Here is a 21301-nt window from a genome sequence, read left to right as displayed (position 1 = left end):
GCTCTTGAATAAATAGGATCTAAGGGGAGCTGAGCCATTTGATGGCCAACAAGATCTGAAAGTTTACACTCATCTGTTAAAGCACCTAGCAAGAACAACTGCTCCAATGATTTGACAATAGATGCCCTGTCCGAATGTGCCAAAACAAAAAAAAAAAAAAAATCATGTACCAAGAGACATCTTTGAAAGATAATAAAGCTTTAGTTTAGTAACAATAGAACAGATTGATAGATGCAATTAAAACACCTAGAAGCCTTCTAGAAAACAATACAGGTTCCATGAGAGAGCACTATTAAGAAACAGACGACTACCAAAGCATATCACTGAAACCGCAATCTGGTTTGAAAAACAAATCCAACCATTAAAGATGTTCACTTGATAATGATGATTCTAATAATCACCAGCTATAATGGATCCGCAACTGCTGGAATTGACCCGATTATAATAGATAAATAGGCAGATTTACACTTCTGAAACCAACCAAGGGATCTAACATTTTCAACCAATTTTTACTTCCTAAAATTTATTATACATTTTCCAAATGAATTAATAGGCTGGCCTCGGGTTTTTCTTCAATGGAGGAGCTGACTGAGAAGATCCATGTGGCCAAACATAGTCAAAGTCAAGTCTTACTCTTAGGGTTCAAGTCATAATATTACACAAACATGGCGCACCCACATATGCAAAAGGTAAAGAAGAATGATGAACCAACTGCCTACGAGTGTTTTTATATTTCTAGCTTTCATGACTTCTTTTTATAAAAATCTTTTTCCTTTATGGATAAGTGTTTCTCTTGCACACTTCTTGTGTACTTGGGTGCACCCTTTGTGTTTTTAATGAAGTTCATTTACTTATACATATATATAAGAAAAAAAAATTAGAAAAAGAAGAAGAATGATGAACCATCTACAAATATTTACCTTGAAGGTTTCTCCATGAAGTCAAACCCAAGAATATCATCGACACCCAGAGCCTTGAGCTACAAAATGACATTAGAGAGGTTGCACCGCTTGATCTTAGGCTTTGTTGAATCCTCAAGTTTCTCAAATTCATTCTCCGGGTAGAGACGAAAGCACATTCCAGGTCCTTCACGCCCTGCACGTCCACTGCAGTAGGAAATCAGTAGTCATCCTGGATTATTCCTTTGTGACCATCCTTCTTGAGTATCTAGGGATATACCAATCTAACGGTGGATCATAACATAAAGAACAGGACAAGGAGGAGGAAGACAAGGAAACACAAATGCATGCATTGAGATGAAGATAATTAATACAGGGTACACATGGTTGGTATCCAAATTAAAACTATTAGTGTAAATCACAAACTATGTCACAAATATTTTGGCAAACAAGACCTTATATAAATTGAAAAGGAAGTCCAACTATGGTGGCAGGTGGTGTTAACTAACAAGACTTTTTAAGTAAAACGCCCATTTGGCAGTGACAGGTGTCAATAACTAACGAGCAATATCTGTTATTGAGTGAAAAGGGACACTTAATCGGTGGTGGAGGATGTAGTTAACTTTAGTAAATAAGCACACAAGAGACCATCATACAAACTCAACTTATTCAGATTTGTATATAATTATTCACTTAGAACCACCAAGCATGATCAAATATGCCTACCTCCTCTGATGTTGGAACAATGACCAAGGATTCCATCCCTTTGACCGGATCATAGGAGCGTGCTTTTACAAATCCAGGATCTATAACATACCTGATTCCAGGTATTGTCACCGATGTCTCAGCAATATTTGTTGCTAATATTACCTAAAAAACCGGTCATTGACAGATTAATTGCTTACTTAGAATGAAAGAATAATTACTAATTTTTCCTAGTAATTTAAAGTTTTACCCTAAATAAACAGCCATCAAGAACAGAATGACAACTTAGGAATAAAATAAATAACACTGAAGTACAACTGCAAGATAATCCCTCCATTTCAAGTATAGAAAGGAATTTTATACTTGGAACTATAACAAAGAGCTAAAAGCATCTTGACATATATTATAGCGTCATGGAGGGTTGAAGCAGGCTGTCTAACCAACCAGTGCTGTGATTTTCACCATCATTTAGAAAAGAACATACATCCTTGATCAGATAACTCATTTTCTATAGATGAACAGTATTGTTATACAGCAAATTCCAATAACACTTAAAAATTACATAACAGAACTAGATCTCACATTTATCAACGTAAAATACGGTCGGATGGATGATTGACAAGTTCATTTAATTTCAGTCAAAAGAATAAAACCTAGATAAGTTCTCATCCATCAGTTACATGTGAAAAATTCATTTCCTATAATAATGATTGGTGGAGTTGGTCATGCTAGTGGCTCATCAGCAGTAGCAAACGCTACGGTCCTGGTGGTGATAGTGGTGCTGATGGTGTGCAGTCTGTAGCAACAGCAAAGAATCTAAAGATGATTATAGTGATCGTGGCAATTGCAGTGTTTTTTGTAGTGATATGGATGGAGGTTGAAGCAAGAGTTTTCTGTAGCGGTGAAGCAGAAAGGGCCATAGTGGTAACAGTAGAAGTGACAGAGGTGGCATATTGCAGTGATGGCATCAGTAGTAAGCAAGAATAACGTAGAAGGTTTAGAAGTAGTGGGGTCATTGTGGAGTTTTTGGATGTGATGCCATCTGCAGAGGTAAAACTGGGCGGAAAAGGCGGTGCTGTGGCCAAATTGGTGGGGAAAGTGGAGGTTAGCTGAGCACCAAAACAGGGGAATAGTGGTTGAGGTTGTGGCAGTGATGTACTGGAACTTGTAACAAGGAAGGTAAAAGCAACGGGGGTGGCAAAAACTATGGAACTTGTAGTAGTTATAAGTGGTGGAGGAGATGGTGGCTGTACATTGGTATCATGATGGTGGTGATTTGGTTTCCACTGAGTTTGAACAATCACTAAAAAGAGTGCACTGGTTGATTTGCTTAATAGAGGGTTCTAAAGCATAATTCTGTCTTCATGTGTAAAAGACCTGGACACCATATGGTATCAGCCCAACAGCTATGGCCTACAGGCACGAAGGTGCATTATCTAAAAATATGATCACATTTCCTAAAATCAGATTAACTTGATCATGTCATAGATTTTAAAATTCAATGAGCACTTAATCAAACATCTACTACATCAATCATCTACACATATGCATAATACAATTAATAAAAGCCCACATGCAACATAACTCTACCTTACGGAAACCGGCTGGAGCTGGTGCAAATACTCGCATTTGCTTTTCTGACGGAAGAACTGAAAATATGGGAGCAGTTAACAGATTTCGACTGCCTTCTGTAGTTAACAGTCATCAAAGACCGTGAAACCATAATCTCTAATGGCGGTAACTTCATACTGGGATTTTTTCAGCCCTCCAAATTCTACCGATCGCTATGTTAGGATTTGGTATGCTGAAATCTCTGCACCCACTTTCATATGGGTTGCTAACAGAAACAAGCCCCTTACCATATCCGAAGACGGCAATCTGGTAGTAATAGATGGGGAAAAGAAGGTTCTTTGGTCATCAAGTTTAACAGATTCTGTTGTCAATTCGAGTGCCCAGCTTCTACAAAGAGAATCAAACGTTTGAAATAATTACAATTTTTTTTTTTTAAAAAAATAATAATACCTTAAACTACCTTTAGAATCGGGCCACACCTTCACTTGCCACGCAAAAAGTAATTTTCTTTTCACAATTTTAAATCGTCATATTTTTCAAACATACACTTAATTTGACCTTCAAACCGGAAATAAAAAATCAAACACGTATTTGTGGTTACGTGTACTTTTTGCCAAAACAATTCAACATGCAGTGCAGACGGAAAGTTTTGAGTGGTAGAAATATCTGTCGAAGAAAAAGGTAAGAGGAGGACCAGAAGCAATGAATCAACAATGCTTTCAAAATCTGCATCCGGCCATCCAAAATCTGAATTCTCAAAAACCAGAAGCGTTGAACCTATGGGACTTGTTCGAAATACCAACTTGTCAGCTCTTCTTGTCTTGCTATTCTGCTTTTGTTTAAAGTTTTGCTCTGCCACAGACACCATCACAGCAGCTAAATTCATCACCGACCCTGAAACCGTAATCTCTAATGGCGGTGATTTCAAACTGGGATTTTTCAGCCCTGCAAATTCAACCGATCGCTATGTTGGGATATGGTATGCTCAATATTCTGTGCCCACTGTCATATGGGTTGCTAACAGAGACAAGCCCCTCAAGAATTCCTCTGGAGTTCTAACCATATCCGAAGATGGCAATCTGGTGGTATTAGATGGGCAAACGAAGGTTCTTTGGTCATCAAATTTTTCAAGTTCTGTTGTCAATTCGAGTGCCCAGCTTTTAGATTCTGGAAACCTTATCTTGCAAGAAAACACTAAAGGGGCAATCATATGGGAGAGTTTCCAACATCCTTCTGATACATACATGCCAAAGATGGAAATTAGTACTGATGTTAGAACGGGAAAGAAAGTGCAGCTGACATCATGGAAGAGTCATTCTGATCCATCCATTGGAAACTTCTCTGCCGGTATTGATGTTCGTAATCTTCCCGAATTTTTGGTTTGGAATGACGGCAGCCCATATTGGCGGAGTGGTCCATGGAACAGCCGGATCTTTATTGGAGTACCGTACATGGATTCTTCATATCTTAATGGATTTAGACTTAGAGATGATAAAGAAGGAACATTCTCTTTCACTTTTTTCTTTTCGAAGGACCCTCTTCGAAAGGATTTTGTTGTCTTGAACGCGCAAGGACATCTACTTCAAAAACGTTCCAACAATGGGGAGGATTGGAAAGTCAAGCGGTCAAGTTTGGAGACTGAGTGCGATGTTTATGGCAGGTGTGGGGCATTTGGAAGCTGTAATCCACAGGATTCACCAATTTGCAGCTGTTTATGGGGGTTTGAGCCAAAGAATACAGAAGAATGGAACAGAGGAAATTGGACTAGTGGATGTGTGAGGAGGACACCCTTGCAGTGTGAGAGGGTGAACAATAATGGCAGTGAAGGGGAAAAAAAAGATGGATTTTTGAAACTAACGATGATGAAAGTCCCATACTTGGCAGATTGGTCAACTACTTTGGAAGAAAATTGTAGTACCCAATGCTTGGAGAATTGTTCTTGTATAGCTTACGCATATGATTCAGGCATTGGTTGTATGACATGGACAGGAAGCTTAATTGACATACATAAATTCTTGACTGGCGGAGCTGATCTTTATGTTCGTTTGACCTATTCAGAACTTGGTGGGTTGTTTTTGTTTTCTCTCTAAATTTATCTTATTCTTGAAATTTATCAATGTTGCAAAATTGGTAAAACTGTATTTCAATCCAACCCAACTTCCCAAGCTAAGGAAGTCCTTGTAAAGATAATTCTGTTTTATTTTGGATGAATTAGTTTGATGTTTTCTCTGATTTACAGACAAAATGGGAAATGTGAAAGTAATTGTCACAGTCATAGTGATCATAGGAGTAATATCAACCGGCATCTGCACTTACTTACTGAGGCGTTGGAGTTCAAAACAAAAAGGTAAAATTGTCACTTTGATCTTTGTAGCTACTTACATAAAATAAACATAAAAATGATGATATGTAAATTCCAATTAGCTCAGTGAACTAAGAAATGTTACAACATTTCTACGTAGAGATTACTAACTACTATTGTATAAACACTCAGCAACTAAATATCGTAGGGAGGACAAGCATGGAGAAAACGTAAACCAAGTTTTACTCCAAGAGTTACCATTATTCAGTCTTCAGGAGCTGGCAAGTGCAACAAACAACTTTCATCTATCAAATAAGCTTGGGCAGGGTGGATTTGGTCCCGTATACCGGGTAATATGGTTGTTCTTGTAGAATGTTATTGCTTAACAATTTGAATATGTAGTCAGTTGGTTGTTGTTTGTTTATAGGGAAAAATGTCAGATGGAGAAGAAATTGCAGTAAAAAGACTTTCAAGAGCCTCTGGACAAGGGCTAGAAGAATTTATGAATGAGGTGGTGGTGATCTCTAAACTCCAACACCGGAATCTGGTTAGACTCCTTGGCTGCTGTGTTGAAGGGGAAGAAAAGATGTTGGTCTATGAATACATGTCAAACAAAAGTTTGGACGCATTTCTCTTTGGTTAGTTCATGCTGATGCCCTTTGTTAGTATTTTGCAATATTAGAATGTAAAATAATCTACGTCTAGAGGCAAAAATAGAATTATATTCTTTGGTTGTGGTATTCTAATGTGAGTACTTCACCAAATTACTTGTATTAAGAACACTATCTTCGCTCACCTTACAAGTTTAATCCAAATGCATTTTATTTCTCCTATTTGGTTTGAAATTTTTCATTAGATTCAGTCAAACCAAAACTACTAGATTGGAGAAGACGATTCAACATTATCGAAGGAATCAGTCGTGGTCTGTTGTACCTTCATAGGGATTCCAGGTTAAGGATTATTCATAGAGATCTAAAGGCAAGTAACATCTTGTTAGACGAAGAGCTAAATCCAAAAATATCAGATTTTGGCATGGCTAGGATTTTTGGGAGCAATGAAGATCAAGCCAATACTAAAAGGGTCGTTGGAACATAGTAAGTATATACCTTTGTTTTGTCAAATTCACTAAAATAATAACCCTAATATTTGATATAACAAGATTTGGATGTGTCTTATTGATGAGTACCAAATATTGTGTATTTGGACCCCTTAATTTACATTAGTTAAACCTTTAGCTTTGTTATTTTCTAATGCTTTGGTTAGTTTTAGTGTTTTTATATTTTGTAGGACAATAAGAGAGAAATGATACAATTCAAGCAAAATACAAGGAAATTCGGATGCAGCAGACCAGTACATTTAGACTGATCATAACAGAACCAAAATATATCCGTTTTGGGAGTTTCTTAGGTCTAAATTGAAGTTCAAGATGTCAGCTTTCCAACACAACAAGTTTCAGCCAATTTGGAGATGCGTGGAAAAAGATATGGCTGTTTGAATTTCAGTCGTTGGATCATCCCGAAAATCCGGAACCATCTCTCTTATTATTTTTCTTTTGCTTCATCCCTTGTCTCCCCAAAGCTAGAGCCAATACACGTTTTTCTCCACATTCTCAGCCACTTAATCACCTTTTTTTCCACTCAACATCATTCCATAAAACACTCACCACTCATTCCATAAAACACTCACCACTCATTCCATAAAACACTCATACACCCACTCACCCATTCCACACAAACCACTTGGCTATAAAAGGAGACCAAGGCTGAAAATCAAGAGGGAGAGAGGAGGCATGAGCCTCTTTGTACATAACTTCTTGCTTCTCTTCTTCTTGTAGCTTATTTCTTTCCTTTTGCAACTCTTTGATTTTTATGCTTTTAATGTTTTAAGTTGTAGTTATTTTATCATGTGTAGCTAATATTTTCGTTTGGGGTTGAGGATGAAACCTCACCATTGAAGAGAAACCGAGTTTCTTGCTTGTTCATGCTATTTGAGTTTATGGGTTTGATTTCTCATTGTTCTACTTCGATTTTCTTGAAATGATGTTTTGATATCTCTTGTGGTTTCCGGATACAAGTGATGATGTGGAATAAGTTTCATTAAATCGGTTGCTTGGTTTTTCATCTATCAAAACATTGGACATTCATTGTGCGTCGTTTGACTAATACATTGTTTTATCGGTTCGAATGAAGATATCCATTGTGATTGAATGATACATTGGATGTTTGGATTTCAATTGGTACTCTTTGTGATTTGTGCTATGAACGAAATCATTGAATGATCTAAATGATTTTTGAAGCAATGTAGAGCATACCTAAGATTTATACGTGACAACCTCGAATAAGTGTGATGAGCATGAGATTAGGTTGATATGATTTGATAAGAAGAAGAGGCATGAGCCTCTCTCACCCCACCACTTTTTTTTTTTTTTTTTTTTTTTTTTTTTATATTTTTTTTTAAAGATTAAAAGATTAGGGTTTTGGAATCCACACTCACCAAATCATATCAACCTAATCTCATGCTCATCACACTTATTCGAGGTTGTCACGTATAAATCTTAGGTATGCTCTACATTGCTTCAAAAATCATTTAGATCATTCAATGATTTCGTTCATAGCACAAATCACAAAGAGTACCAATTGAAATCCAAACATCCAATGTATCATTCAATCACAATGGATATCTTCATTCTAACCGATAAAACAATGTATTAGTCAAACGACACACAATGAATGTCCAATGTTTTGATAGATGAAAAACCAAGCAACCGATTTAATGAAACTTATTCCACATCATCACTTGTATCCGGAAATCACAAGAGATATCAAAACATCATTTCAAGAAAATCGAAGTAGAACAATGAGAAATCAAACCCATAAACTCAAATAGCATGAACAAGCAAGAAACTCGGTTTCTCTTCAATGGTGAGGTTTCATCCTCAACCCCAAACGAAAATATTAGCTACACATGATAAAATAACTACAACTTAAAACATTAAAAGCATAAAAATCAAAGAGTTGCAAAAGGAAAGAAATAAGCTACAAGAAGAAGATAAGCAAGAAGTTATGTACAAAGAGGCTCATGCCTCTTCTTCTTTTTTGATTTTCAGCCTTGGTCTCCTTTTATAGCCAAGTGGTTTTGTGTGGAATGGGTGAGTGGGTGTATGAGTGGAGAGATGAGTGGTGAGTGTTTTATGGAATGAGTGGTGAGTGTTTTATGGAATGATGTTGAGTGGAAAAAAAGTGATTAAGTGGCTGAGAATGTGGAGAAAAACGTGTATTGGCTCTAGCTTTGGGGAGACAAGGGATGAAGCAAAAGAAAAATAATAAGAGAGATGGTTCCGGATTTTCGGGATGATCCGACGACTGAAATTCAAATGGCCATATCTTTTTCCACACATCTCCAAATTGGCTGAAACTTGTTGCGTTGGAAAGCTGACATCTTGAACTTCAATTTCAAACTAAGAAACTCCCAAAACGGATATCGTTTGGTCCTGTTATGATCAGTCTAAATGTAGTGGTCTGCTGCATCCGAATTTCCTTGTATTTTGCTTAAATTATATCATTTCTCTCTTATTGTCCTACAAAATATAAAAACACTAAAAATAACCAAAGCATTAGAAAATAACAAAGATAAAGGTTTAACTAATGTAAATTAAGGGGTCCAAATACACAATATTTGGTACTCATCAAATACCCCCAAACTTACATTTTGCTAGTCCCTTAGCAAAACAAAATGAAAAACAAAATCAAAGCATGAAACATAAATCCTCTTTCGTGGGAGACACGATTGCATTTAGCATATGCAACAAGCCTTTTAAACCCCTAGGACTCCCTAGTGGACGAGTGAAGTCTCGTGAGGGTTTGCCAGAAATGATACCCACAAACATTCAAACATTATGCTGTCAACGAGAAAAAGTTTTACCCAGACCATGGTTCATACGTCATTGGCATGCTTAAAAAGACAAACCCCATCATAAACATTAACAGGGGATCCAAACATCAAATCACTCATAAATGGACAGTTAAGACATCACATTTCCTCAAAAGTGTAGAGTGAAATCAACATGCAATTATGAGGTTTCATTTTAATCTCAAGATAAGTACTTCAAAAATCATTGGAATCCCTATCAAATGAAACAACCAAGGCAATATATGCAAATTATTTTATTTTATTTATATATATATATATTTTGTTTTTTTGTTTTTTTTGTTTTTTTTTTTTGTTTTGTTTTTTTGTTTTGTTTTTTTTTTTAATATGTTGGCTGTGCAATGCTCGGCTCCCTTAAGCTTTCTAATTGACCCATGTAACGAGTGTTGGGCCAGTGGCTCCCAAACCAAATGGTCTTAGGGCACTAGATGTAGAAACATCCCTAAGGGCTTAATTACTCAAGTCAAAAAGGCTACGAAGCCAAACTAGCCATACAATTAACCAAACTGAAATTCTCACCTTTTGACGCGAACACTCAATGCTTAGTGAGGCAAGAGGCCCGGTTACTCAGTGAAAAACTCAAAATGATCTTTTTTTTTTTTTTTTTTTTTTTAAATATATATATATCTTGCAAGCCAAGGTTATTTATCAATAAGTCATCCAACAACTCTCAAAATACACAATTAAGCACAAATTCATACCCCACAAATTACATGCTAACGTGCTCGTGATAGTTCAACTCAAGTGAAATCTTACTAGCCCAAAAATAAGTCAAAAGACTCAGATTCCTAAAGACATGATGTGTTCAAAAACTTAAGCAAGCCGATGAAATGCAAACCACAGCTATGGCTTAACTCAAACTTGAAAACATAATTTTTTTTTTTTTTTTTTAATTAAAACATTTTAAGAACAAAAAGACAACTAAAAATAACTAAAAACAATTAGAAAAATTAAACAAACACACAAATGGAAACTTAAACAAACAGAAAATTTAAACAAACAAACAAATGAAATAAACAAACAAACAAATGGAAACATTTTAAGAACAAAAAGACAACTAAAAATAACTAAAAACAATTAGAAAAATTAAACAAACACACAAATGGAAACTTAAACAAACAGAAAAAATAAACAAACAAACAAATGGACAGAGTGCTTTTCCATACCCCCAAACTTGAATTACACATTGTCCGCAATGTGTAGTGTAGAAATACATTACCAGAAATACGGAAACATCGAGGTGTGAAAGGTCAAGGCGTCCCCCAAACTTAAACACCAAAACACCTGTCAACAAAAACTAACAGCAACATTTCTCATAGACACAAACATCAAAATGTTAGTTGCTGTCAGAAACGAAAATAAAATGAAAAGAAATAAAAATGAAAGAAATCAACTGTACAAAAATGTAAGAGAAAATTTACAGCGCCTTCCCCGATCATGTGGATGTCCAACCAATCCCTTCCACCCTTTCTTTTTTAGAATCTGATATCCCTCTGGAAGAATGTGTCGCCTTCTCAGGTGGCCAACTTGCTTGCTTCGCAGGATCTTCGTAGCGCCATTTTTTTTTCTTTTAATCTTCAAAAAAAAAAAAAAAAAAAAAAAAAGTATATTTTGCTAGTGTGGTCTTACGGCGCTATCCAAGTGTCTAGGCAAGTTCTGGCTAGGAAAGTCTTGGGATTTAAGTGTGTCCGGTGTGACCCCCCTCACTTTCCTGGGAACGAACCTGGCTCTTAGAGAATTCTGTTTGCCCCACTTGCAGCAAAAAATTTGGTTCATATCTTTGGTGGGATATTTTCTTGCTATAGGGTGTAAGTGAAGCATGGATTCTTATTTTGATAATCATTGTGATTTTCCTGCACAATATGCTTCACCTAGTGGTAGGACTTTTGCTCCAACCAACTACCCTTACAGTTTCAACCCACATGAACCATGTTCATATTGCTCTGATCCTTATCACAGTGCTAGTAATTGTCTCTCCTGGGGACAATTCTATCATTATTCACATGAGCAAATGAACACAAACTCCTCCAGCCCGGGATTCGATTCAAATCCCAATTTTTACAACCCGGACTGGAGCAACCATTCTGACTTCTCATGGCAAGCTCAAGCCATGGGAAGTTATGCTCCCCAATTTCAGGAACTGCATCATCCTGAATATCTGCAGTTCGAAAGCTCATCCTATGATCCCCTTCCCCAAAAATCATTAGAAGATACACTGAAGGACTTCATAGAGATGACTGGCCACTCCACCATTCAAGCTCCACACCCAGAGCTGTCATTAGAAGACACTCTCAAGGACTTCATGCAGTTTTCAAGCCAAACCATTAATGAAATGAAGAATGTCACTTTGGAAAACATTCTGACCATTAATGAAGTAAAGAATGCCACCTTGGAAAACACTCAGGCGATTGCCAGGATAGAAAGACAGTTCGAATATCTGGTTGCCGAGTATAACAGACTGGAGGAAGAAGAGTTTCAAGGTCAGTTGATGGCTAAAGGGCACTACATGATTGATGAGGATGATTCCAGCAATCTTCATCATGAGCATGTCCAAGACACATCAACAGTTGAGAGTGCGGAAATGGTGGATAGCAATGAAGAGGAAGGAAAGGAGGAGCACCCGGAGCAAGCAGCGCCCCCGCCCAATCCAAATACATCCGAATACGGAATGAGTACTGAAGCTCATTCCTTCATCACCATCCCTCTTGAGACATTTCATGAGCCCCAAGCTTTAATTCTTACATGTCTCAAAGAGCCATCTTATGCCAAAACTGTCAAGGATCTATGCACACAACCGCGCAAATCTAGGAACCATCGTCCTACAAAGATCCTTCGAAGCAAGCAAGTTAGCTACATAAGATGGCGAAACATTTCTCTCGAGGGACATCAATTCTTTAAGAAGAAAGGGTGGAAGGGATTGGTTGGACATCCACATGATCGGGGAAGGCGCTGTAAATTTTCTTTTACCTTTTCGCACAGTTGTTTTTTTTAATTATTTTTGTTAAATATTTTGTTTCTGTTTTACCTTATTTTGTTGTCTGTTTTTGTTTGTTAGTTTATTTTTAATTTTTCAATGGTGGGATAACTTCTTGCTATAGGGAGTAAGTGAAGCATGGATTCTTATTTTGATAAATATTGTGATTCTTCTGTACAACATGTTTCACCTAGTGGTAGGACACTTGCTCCAACCAACTACCCTTACAGTTTCAACCCACTTGAACCATGGAAAGCTTGCTAAATGAAAACATGGAAGCCTCGAAGGAGAGGAAGGTGGGGAATGTGAAGAAAGCAAAGAAGGCGAGGCAAGCAATCCGGAAAGGATATGAGCGCGGTACTCATATCGTAGTGCTCTCTCTCTTCTGTCATAGATCGCCATCACCGGATTGAGGATAGATGTGAAGAGCGTCCAGGTTGACAAGACGGAAGAGAAGGTCTTGCATGATCAAGAATAATCTTGCTTCTGGATAGTATGATCAAGAATAGTCTTGCTTCGTTGTCTGTGAATCTGGTTGTGATGCTGCATTTTTCCCAACTTTAAACTTTGAAATTGGTTATGAACTACATCTTCCCTTCTAGGAAGCGATGATGAGTTCAAATTAGAAGAAAGGTTTGGCTCTCGAAGTGTGAAGGGTTGAGAGCTCATAGGTGTGCTTTGCAAGAGAGAAGACGAGTGAACTTATAGAGAAAATTTGAGAGGGGACGGTGCAAGTGGTGCCGACAGTAAATCATAATATCTCCATCCCTTTCTCGGAACGCTCATCCAGCTCATTCTCGGGATGCCCCTCTACGACTGCTAGTTGCGGAAAGTGCGGCGATGAATCCGGAAAAGTCATTAGGTAAATTCGGAATTCGAGAAGGTGAAAAGGGTGAAAACTCAAAAAGAAGAGAACTCGTGATTCGAGGGCGGCTGTCTACTAGTGATAATGGAGGCTGCGCTCAAAAAGTAGAGAACTCGTGATTCGAGGGCGGCTGTCTACTAGTGATAATGGAGGCTGCACTCAAAAAGAAGAGAACTCGTGATTCGTGGGCGGCTGTCTACTAGTGATAGTGGAGGCTGCGCTCAGAATGACGTTGATTAGACCGCGTCTCGCCCACTGATTAAGTTCTCTTTCCTTCCCTTCAAATATTTCGAATCACCGCTTCATTTCTATCCTTCTCTCCTTCAGATTCTTTGAGGAATATCATCGTTTCCTAAGTTTTCCAGAAAAATGGCTTCTTCCTCTTCCCAAAATAATCTTGATCTGAATGCTACGCCAGTAGTACAACCCGAGATTTGGCGTCCATTATTCTTAACGCAAAAAGGTCCTCTCATGACCAATGACTCTGTGATGCTAAATGATGCAGCAGCTACATCCATGGCTCAGGGCATCATACCCAAAAAAAAAAAAAAAAAAAGCAAGGTTTTCTGTTTTATTGTTATTTCAGGTTGTGCGGAATTTTGCGAAGTCGATCGATCGAACCAACACTAGAGGTGTTACCTGGAAAAGTTCAGTAGCAGAAATTCTTGCCAAAAAATTTATTTTCTTTGGTCCAAATTTGTAAGTTTTAATTCTTGTCTTTTTGGTGTCTTTGGTTATTTTATGCATTCTTGTTAGTCTTCAATTTTTTTTTTTTTATTTATTTTGTTTGTGCTATTTTTTTTTTCTTTCTTTTAATCTTTAAAAAAAAAAAAAAAAAAAAACTTTGCTAGTGTGGTCTACGGCGCTATCCAAGTGTCTAGGCAAGTTCTGGCTAGGAAAGTCTTGGGATTTAAGTGTGTCCGGTGTGACCCCCCTCACTTTCCTGGGAACGAACCTGGGCTCTTAGAGAATTCTGTTTGCCCCACTTGCAGCAAAAAAATTTGGTTCATATCTTTGGTGGGATATTTTCTTGCCATAGGGTGTAAGTGAAGCATGTATTCTTATTTTGATAATTATTGTGATTTTTCTGCACAACATGCTTCGCCTAGTGGTAGGACACCCGATCCAACCAACTACCCTTACCATTTCAACCCACATGAACCATGTTCATATTGCTCTGATCCTCATCATAGTGCCAATAATTGTCCCTCTTGGGGACAATTCTATCATTATTCACATGAGCAAATGAACACTAACTCCTCCAGCCCGGGATTCGATTCAAATCCCAATTTTTACAACCCGGACTGGAGCAACCATTCTGACTTCTCATGGCAAGCTCAAGCCATGGGAAGTTATGCCCCCCAATTCCAGGAACTGCATCATCCTGAATATCTGCAGTTCGAAAGCTCATCCTATGATCCCCTTCCCCAAAAATCATTAGAAGATACACTGAAGGACTTCATAGAGATGACTGGCCACTCCACCATTCAAGCTCCACACCCAGAGCTGTCATTAGAAGACACTCTCAAGGACTTCATGCAGTTTTCAAGCCAAACCATTAATGAAATGAAGAATGTCACTTTGGAAAACATTCTGACCATTAATGAAGTAAAGAATGCCACCTTGGAAAACACTCAGGCGATTGCCAGGATAGAAAGACAGTTCGAATATCTGGTTGCCGAGTATAACAGACTGGAGGAAGAAGAGTTTCAAGGTCAGTTGATGGCTAAAGGGCACTACATGATTGATGAGGATGATTCCAGCAATCTTCATCATGAGCATGTCCAAGACACATCAACAATTGAGAGTGAGGAAATGGTGGATGGCAATGAAGAGGAAGAAAAGGAGGAGCACCTGGACCAAGCAGCGCCCCCGCCAAATCCAAATATGTCCGAATACGGAATGAGTACTGAAGCTCATTCCTTCATCACCATCCCTCTTGAGACATTTCATGAGCCCCAAGCTTTAATTCTTACATGTCTCAAAGAGCCATCTTATGCCAAAACTGTCAAGGATCTATGCACACAACCGCGCAAATCTAGGAACCATCGTCCTACAAAGATCCTTCGAAGCAAGCAAGTTAGTTACATAAGATGGCGAAACATTTCTCTCGAGGGACATCAATTCTTTAAGAAGAAAGGGTGGAAGGGATTGGTTGGACATCCACATGATCGGGGAAGGCGCTGTAAATTTTCTTTTACCTTTTCGCACAGTTGTTTTTTTTAATTATTTTTGTTAAATATTTTGTTTCTGTTTTACCTTATTTTGTTGTCTGTTTTTGTTTGTTAGTTTATTTTTAATTTTTCAATGGTGGGATAACTTCTTGCTATAGGGTGTAAGTGAAGCATGGATTCTTATTTTGATAATTATTGAGATTCTTCTGTACAACATGTTTCACCTAGTGGTAGGACACTTGCTCCAACCAACTACCCTTACAATTTCAACCCACATGAACCATGGAAAGCTTGCTAAATGAGAACATGGAAGCCTCGAAGGAGAGGAAGGTGGGGAATGTGAAGAAACAAAGAAGGCGAGGCAAGCAATCTGGAAAGGATATGAGCGCGGTACTCATATCGTAGTGCTCTCTCTCTTCTGTCATAGATCGCCATCACCGGATTGAGGATAGATGTGAAGAGCGTCCAGGTTGACAAGACGGAAGAGAAGGTCTTGCATGATCAAGAATAATCTTGCTTCTGGATAGTATGATCAAGAATAGTCTTGCTTCGTTGTCTATGAATCTGGTTGTGATGCTGCATTTTTCCCAACTTTAAACTTTGAAATTGGTTATGAACTACATCTTCCCTTCCAAGAAGCGATGATGAGTTCAGATAAGAAGAAAGATTTGGCTCTCGAAGTGTGAAGGGTTGAGAGCTCATAGGTGTGCTTTGCCAGAGAGAAGACGAGTAAATTTATAGAGAAAATTTGAGAGGGGACGGTGCAAGTGGTGCCGACAGTGAATCGTAATATCTCCATCCCTTTCTCGGAACGCTCATCCAGCTCATTCTCGGGATGCCCCTCTACGACTGCTAGTTGCGGAAAGTGCGGCGATGAATCCGGAAAAGTCATTGGGTAAATTCGGAATTCGAGAAGGTGAAAAGGGTGAAAACTCAAAAAGAAGAGAACTCGTGATTCGAGGGCGGCTGTCTACTAGTGATAATGGAGGCTGCACTCAAAAAGAAGAGAACTCGTGATTCGTGGGCGGCTGTCTACTAGTGATAGTGGAGGCTGCGCTCAGAATGACGTTGATTAAACCGCGTCTCGCCCAGTGATTAAGTTCTCTTTCCTTCCCTTCAAATATTTCGAATCACCGCTTCATTTCTATCCTTCTCTCCTTCAGATTCTTTGAGGAATATCATCGTTTCCTAAGTTTTCCAGAAAAAAATGGCTTCTTCCTCTTCCCAAAATAATCTTGACCTGAATGCTACGCCAGTAGTACAACCCGAGATTTGGCGTCCATTATTCTTAACGCAAAAAGGTCCTCTCATGACCAATGACTCTGTGATGCTGAATGATGCAGCAGCTGCATCCATGGCTCAGGGCATCATAACTCCTCGAGATAATAAGTTATTGGCGGATAGGACTGATGCTCAAGCCATCAATGACTCTTTGGCTTTCAGTATTCAGAGTGCTTCTTCAGTTACAAACATGGCTCGACGTCTGCAAGTTCGAGGGAATGAAGTTCAAGCGCTAAAAGGTCAAATTTTGGCTTTGCAGCGAATGTACATGGACTTTAGGCGTAGGAATCGGGTCCTACAACAAGAAAATAAAAAGCTGAAGAAGGTGGTAGATTCATATGCGAAAGACTTGGAGAAGAGGTATGCTGAGTTGGAGCAAAATACCAATCGTCTCCAAGAGCAACACCAGGACCTCTTGCGTGTAGTCCAAAACCTCAGGGTTTTCCGCCCAGAAACTTAGTCAGGTATAAGCATACTCTGGGGATGTTGCAGGAAAGGTCCGATTCGCAAGTTTATGTTTTCTTAAAAGTACTTCGTTTTGTAAGACAATAATTATATTTTTATTTTCTTTATTTTTTATTTTTATTTATGTTTTCTTAGAAGTACTTCGTTTTGTAAGACAATAATTATATTTTTATTTTTTTATTTTTATTTTTATTTTCTTTATTTTTTATTTATTTATGGACTGTAATAATAATAATAATAAAAAAAATGGCGCTACGAAGATCCTGCGAAGCAAGCAAGTTGGCCACCTGAGAAGGCGCTGTAAATTTTCTTTTCCCTTTTACTTTTTTTTGTATAGTTGATTTCTTTCATTTTTATTTCTTTTCATTTTACTTTTATTTCTAACAGCAACTAACATTTTGATGTTTGTGTCTATGAGAAATGTTGCTGTTAAGTTTTTGTTGACAGGTGTTTTGGTGTTTAAGTTTGGGGGACGCCTTGACCTTTCACACCTCGATGTTTCCGTATTTCTGGTAATGTATTTCTACACTACACATTGCGGACAATGTGTAATTCAAGTTTGGGGGTATGGAAAAGCACTCTGTCCATTTGTTTGTTTGTTTATTTCATTTGTTTGTTTGTTTAAATTTTCTGTTTGTTTAAGTTTCCATTTGTGTGTTTATTTAATTTTTCTAATTGTTTTTAGTTATTTTTAGTTGTCTTTTTGTTCTTAAAATGTTTTAATTAAAAAAAAAAAAAAAAAAATTATGTTGTCAAGTTTGAGTTAAGCCATAGCTGTGGTTTGCATTTCATCGGCTTGCTTAAGTTTTTGAACACATCATGTCTTTAGGAATCTGAGTCTTTTGACTTATTTTTGGGCTAGTAAGATTTCACTTGAGTTGAACTATCACGAGCACGTTAGCATGTAATTTGTGGGGTATGAATTTGTGCTTAATTGTGTATTTTGAGAGTTGTTGGATGACTTATTGATAAATAACCTTGGCTTGCAAGATATATATATATTAAAAAAAAAAAAAAAAAAAAGAAAAAAGAAAAAAGAAAAAAGAAGATCATTTTGAGTTTTTCACTGAGTAACCGGGCCTCTTGCCTCACTAAGCATTGAGTGTTCGCGTCAAAAGGTGAGAATTTCAATTTGGTTAATTGTATGGCTAGTTTGGCTTCGTAGCCTTTTTGACTTGAGTAATTAAGCCCTTAGGGATGTTTCTACATCTAGTGCCCTAAGACCATTTGGTTTGGGAGCCACTGGCCCAACACTCGTTACATGGGTCAATTAGAAAGCTTAAGGGAGCCGAGCATTGCACAGCTAACATATTAAAAAAAAAAAAAAAAAACAAAAAAAAAAAAACAAAAAAACAAAAAACAAAAAAATATATATATATAAATAAAATAAAATAATTTGCATATCTTGCCTTGGTTGTTTCATTTGATAGGGATTCCAATGATTTTTGAAGTACTTATCTTGAGATTAAAATGAAACCTCATAATTTCATGTTGATTTCACTCTACACTTTTGAGGAAATGTGATGTCTTAACTGTCCATTTATGAGTGATTTGATGATTGGATCCCCTGTTGATGTTTATGATGGGGTTTGTCTTTTTAAGCATGCCAATGACGTATGGACCATGGTCTGGGTAAAACTTTTTCTCGTTGACAGCATAATGTTTGAATGTTTGTGGGTATCATTTCTGGCAAACCCTCACGAGACTTCACTCGTCCACTAGGGAGTCCTAGAGGTTTAAAAGGCTTGTTGCATATGCTAAATGCAATCGTGTCTCCCACGAAAGAGGATTTATGTTTCATGCTTTGATTTTGTTTTTCATTTTGTTTTGCTAAGGGACTAGCAAAATGTAAGTTTGGGGGTATTTGATGAGTACCAAATATTGTGTATTTGGACCCCTTAATTTACATTAGTTAAACCTTTAGCTTTGTTATTTTCTAATGCTTTGGTTAGTTTTAGTGTTTTTATATTTTGTAGGACAATAAGAGAGAAATGATACAATTCAAGCAAAATACAAGGAAATTCGGATGCAGCAGACCAGTACATTTAGACTGATCATAACAGAACCAAAATATATCCGTTTTGGGAGTTTCTTAGGTCTAAATTGAAGTTCAAGATGTCAGCTTTCTAACGCAACAAGTTTCAGCCAATTTGGAGATGCGTGGAAAAAGATATGGCTGTTTGAATTTCAGTCGTTGGATCATCCCGAAAATCCGGAACCATCTCTCTTATTATTTTTCTTTTGCTTCATCCCTTGTCTCCCCAAAGCTAGAGCCAATACACGTTTTTCTCCACATTCTCAGCCACTTAATCACCTTTTTTTCCACTCAACATCATTCCATAAAACACTCACCACTCATTCCATAAAACACTCACCACTCATTCCATAAAACACTCACCACTCATCTCTCCACTCATACACCCACTCACCCATTCCACACAAACCACTTGGCTATAAAAGGAGACCAAGGCTGAAAATCAAGAGGGAGAGAGGAGGCATGAGCCTCTTTGTACATAACTTCTTGCTTCTCTTCTTCTTGTAGCTTATTTCTTTCCTTTTGCAACTCTTTGATTTTTATGCTTTTAATGTTTTAAGTTGTAGTTATTTTATCATGTGTAGCTAATATTTTCGTTTGGGGTTGAGGATGAAACCTCACCATTGAAGAGAAACCGAGTTTCTTGCTTGTTCATGCTATTTGAGTTTATGGGTTTGATTTCTCATTGTTCTACTTCGATTTTCTTGAAATGATGTTTTGATATCTCTTGTGGTTTCCGGATACAAGTGATGATGTGGAATAAGTTTCATTAAATCGGTTGCTTGGTTTTTCATCTATCAAAACATTGGACATTCATTGTGCGTCGTTTGACTAATACATTGTTTTATCGGTTCGAATGAAGATATCCATTGTGATTGAATGATACATTGGATGTTTGGATTTCAATTGGTACTCTTTGTGATTTGTGCTATGAACGAAATCATTGAATGATCTAAATGATTTTTGAAGCAATGTAGAGCATACCTAAGATTTATACGTGACAACCTCGAATAAGTGTGATGAGCATGAGATTAGGTTGATATGATTTGGTGAGTGTGGATTCCAAAACCCTAGACCCCTTTATCTTCATTATTTTTGTTCATGTTTTCTTTTATCAAAAACCCCTAAATTTGGAACTAGGTTAAAATAGGATTAGTTTGAATAGAGATTAATTTTCGCAACACAATTCCTTGTGGGATCGACCTCGCACTTGCATAACACTATATTGCAAAATGATTCGTGCACTTGCGAGTACTATTTTAAAACACATCACTTATTGTTAAAATTCAGCGGCTACATGTCCCCTGAATATGCAATGGGAGGGCGATTTTCAGAAAAATCGGATGTCTTTAGCTTTGGAGTGCTGCTACTAGAGATAGTTAGTGGAAGAAGAAACACTAGCTTTTATGATGACGAGCAGGCCATGAGCCTTCTAGGATTTGTAAGTCTCCTCTATCTCATTGCCTCAATTTTTAAAACTTTGTTTGCTTGTTTCTAAGAATTTCAATTTTGTTTATATGTTTCAAGGCATGGAAAATGTGGAATGCAGAAAACATAGTGGCATTAACAGAACCGGTGATACGAGAACCATGCTTTGAAATGGAAATTTTGAGATGCATACATGTCGGGTTGCTGTGTGTGCAAGATTTTGCAAAAGATAGGCCAACTATATCCGTTGTTATTTCCATGCTTAAAAGTGAGACTATTGATCTGCCACTTCCAAAGCAACCTGCATTCACCGAAAGGCAAATTTCCCCACATGCTGGCTCTCTTAACAATATTACTGTTACAATGGTTCAGGGCCGATAGTTTGTATGTGTTTTTTTTTTTTTTTTTTTTTAAAGAAAAAGCACACAATCAGCTCCTGCTACAATGGTTATTCATGTTGAAAGACTTCCATTGCCTCCTGGAAGGGGAAGCCTTACCAAATCACCACTAGCCTTTCTCTAGGATTATGTGTTCTAGTCTTTGATTTGATTACTTTGCTTTGTGAGCTTCTTGTTCCTGGTCCAATTTGAAAAGGGATTATCGTTGTTAGAATATGTGGTAAGGATAAATATCCTTTATGATAAATGAAGATTGGATTACCCTAAAATTTGGAT

General features: G+C 37.5%; 1 protein-coding gene and 1 long non-coding RNA gene across 2 annotated transcripts; one reads left to right on the top strand and one right to left on the bottom strand.

The window, feature by feature from the left end:
- Positions 1-1632: 1632 nt before the first annotated feature.
- LOC133868060 (uncharacterized) lies at positions 1633-3884 on the bottom strand. The gene is made up of 3 exons (XR_009900279.1): positions 3637-3884; positions 3195-3563; positions 1633-1769 (listed from the first exon to the last, which is right to left on the bottom strand). It is a non-coding gene; the product is annotated as an uncharacterized LOC133868060 (long non-coding RNA).
- LOC133868057 (G-type lectin S-receptor-like serine/threonine-protein kinase At1g11330) lies at positions 3804-21048 on the top strand. Its single transcript, XM_062304862.1, has 7 exons — positions 3804-5240; positions 5416-5546; positions 5691-5828; positions 5906-6116; positions 6335-6572; positions 20490-20640; positions 20727-21048. The coding sequence occupies exons 1-7, from the start codon at positions 3890-3892 to the stop codon at positions 21006-21008; spliced, it is 2502 nt and encodes an 833-aa protein (XP_062160846.1). The 5' UTR covers positions 3804-3889; the 3' UTR covers positions 21009-21048.
- The last annotated feature ends 253 nt before the right edge of the window (positions 21049-21301 follow it).

The sequence above is a fragment of the Alnus glutinosa genome, chromosome 5, assembly GCF_958979055.1.
Source record: "Alnus glutinosa chromosome 5, dhAlnGlut1.1, whole genome shotgun sequence".
NCBI lineage: Eukaryota > Viridiplantae > Streptophyta > Magnoliopsida > Fagales > Betulaceae > Alnus > Alnus glutinosa.
This window is presented reverse-complemented; position numbering and strand designations above follow the sequence as displayed.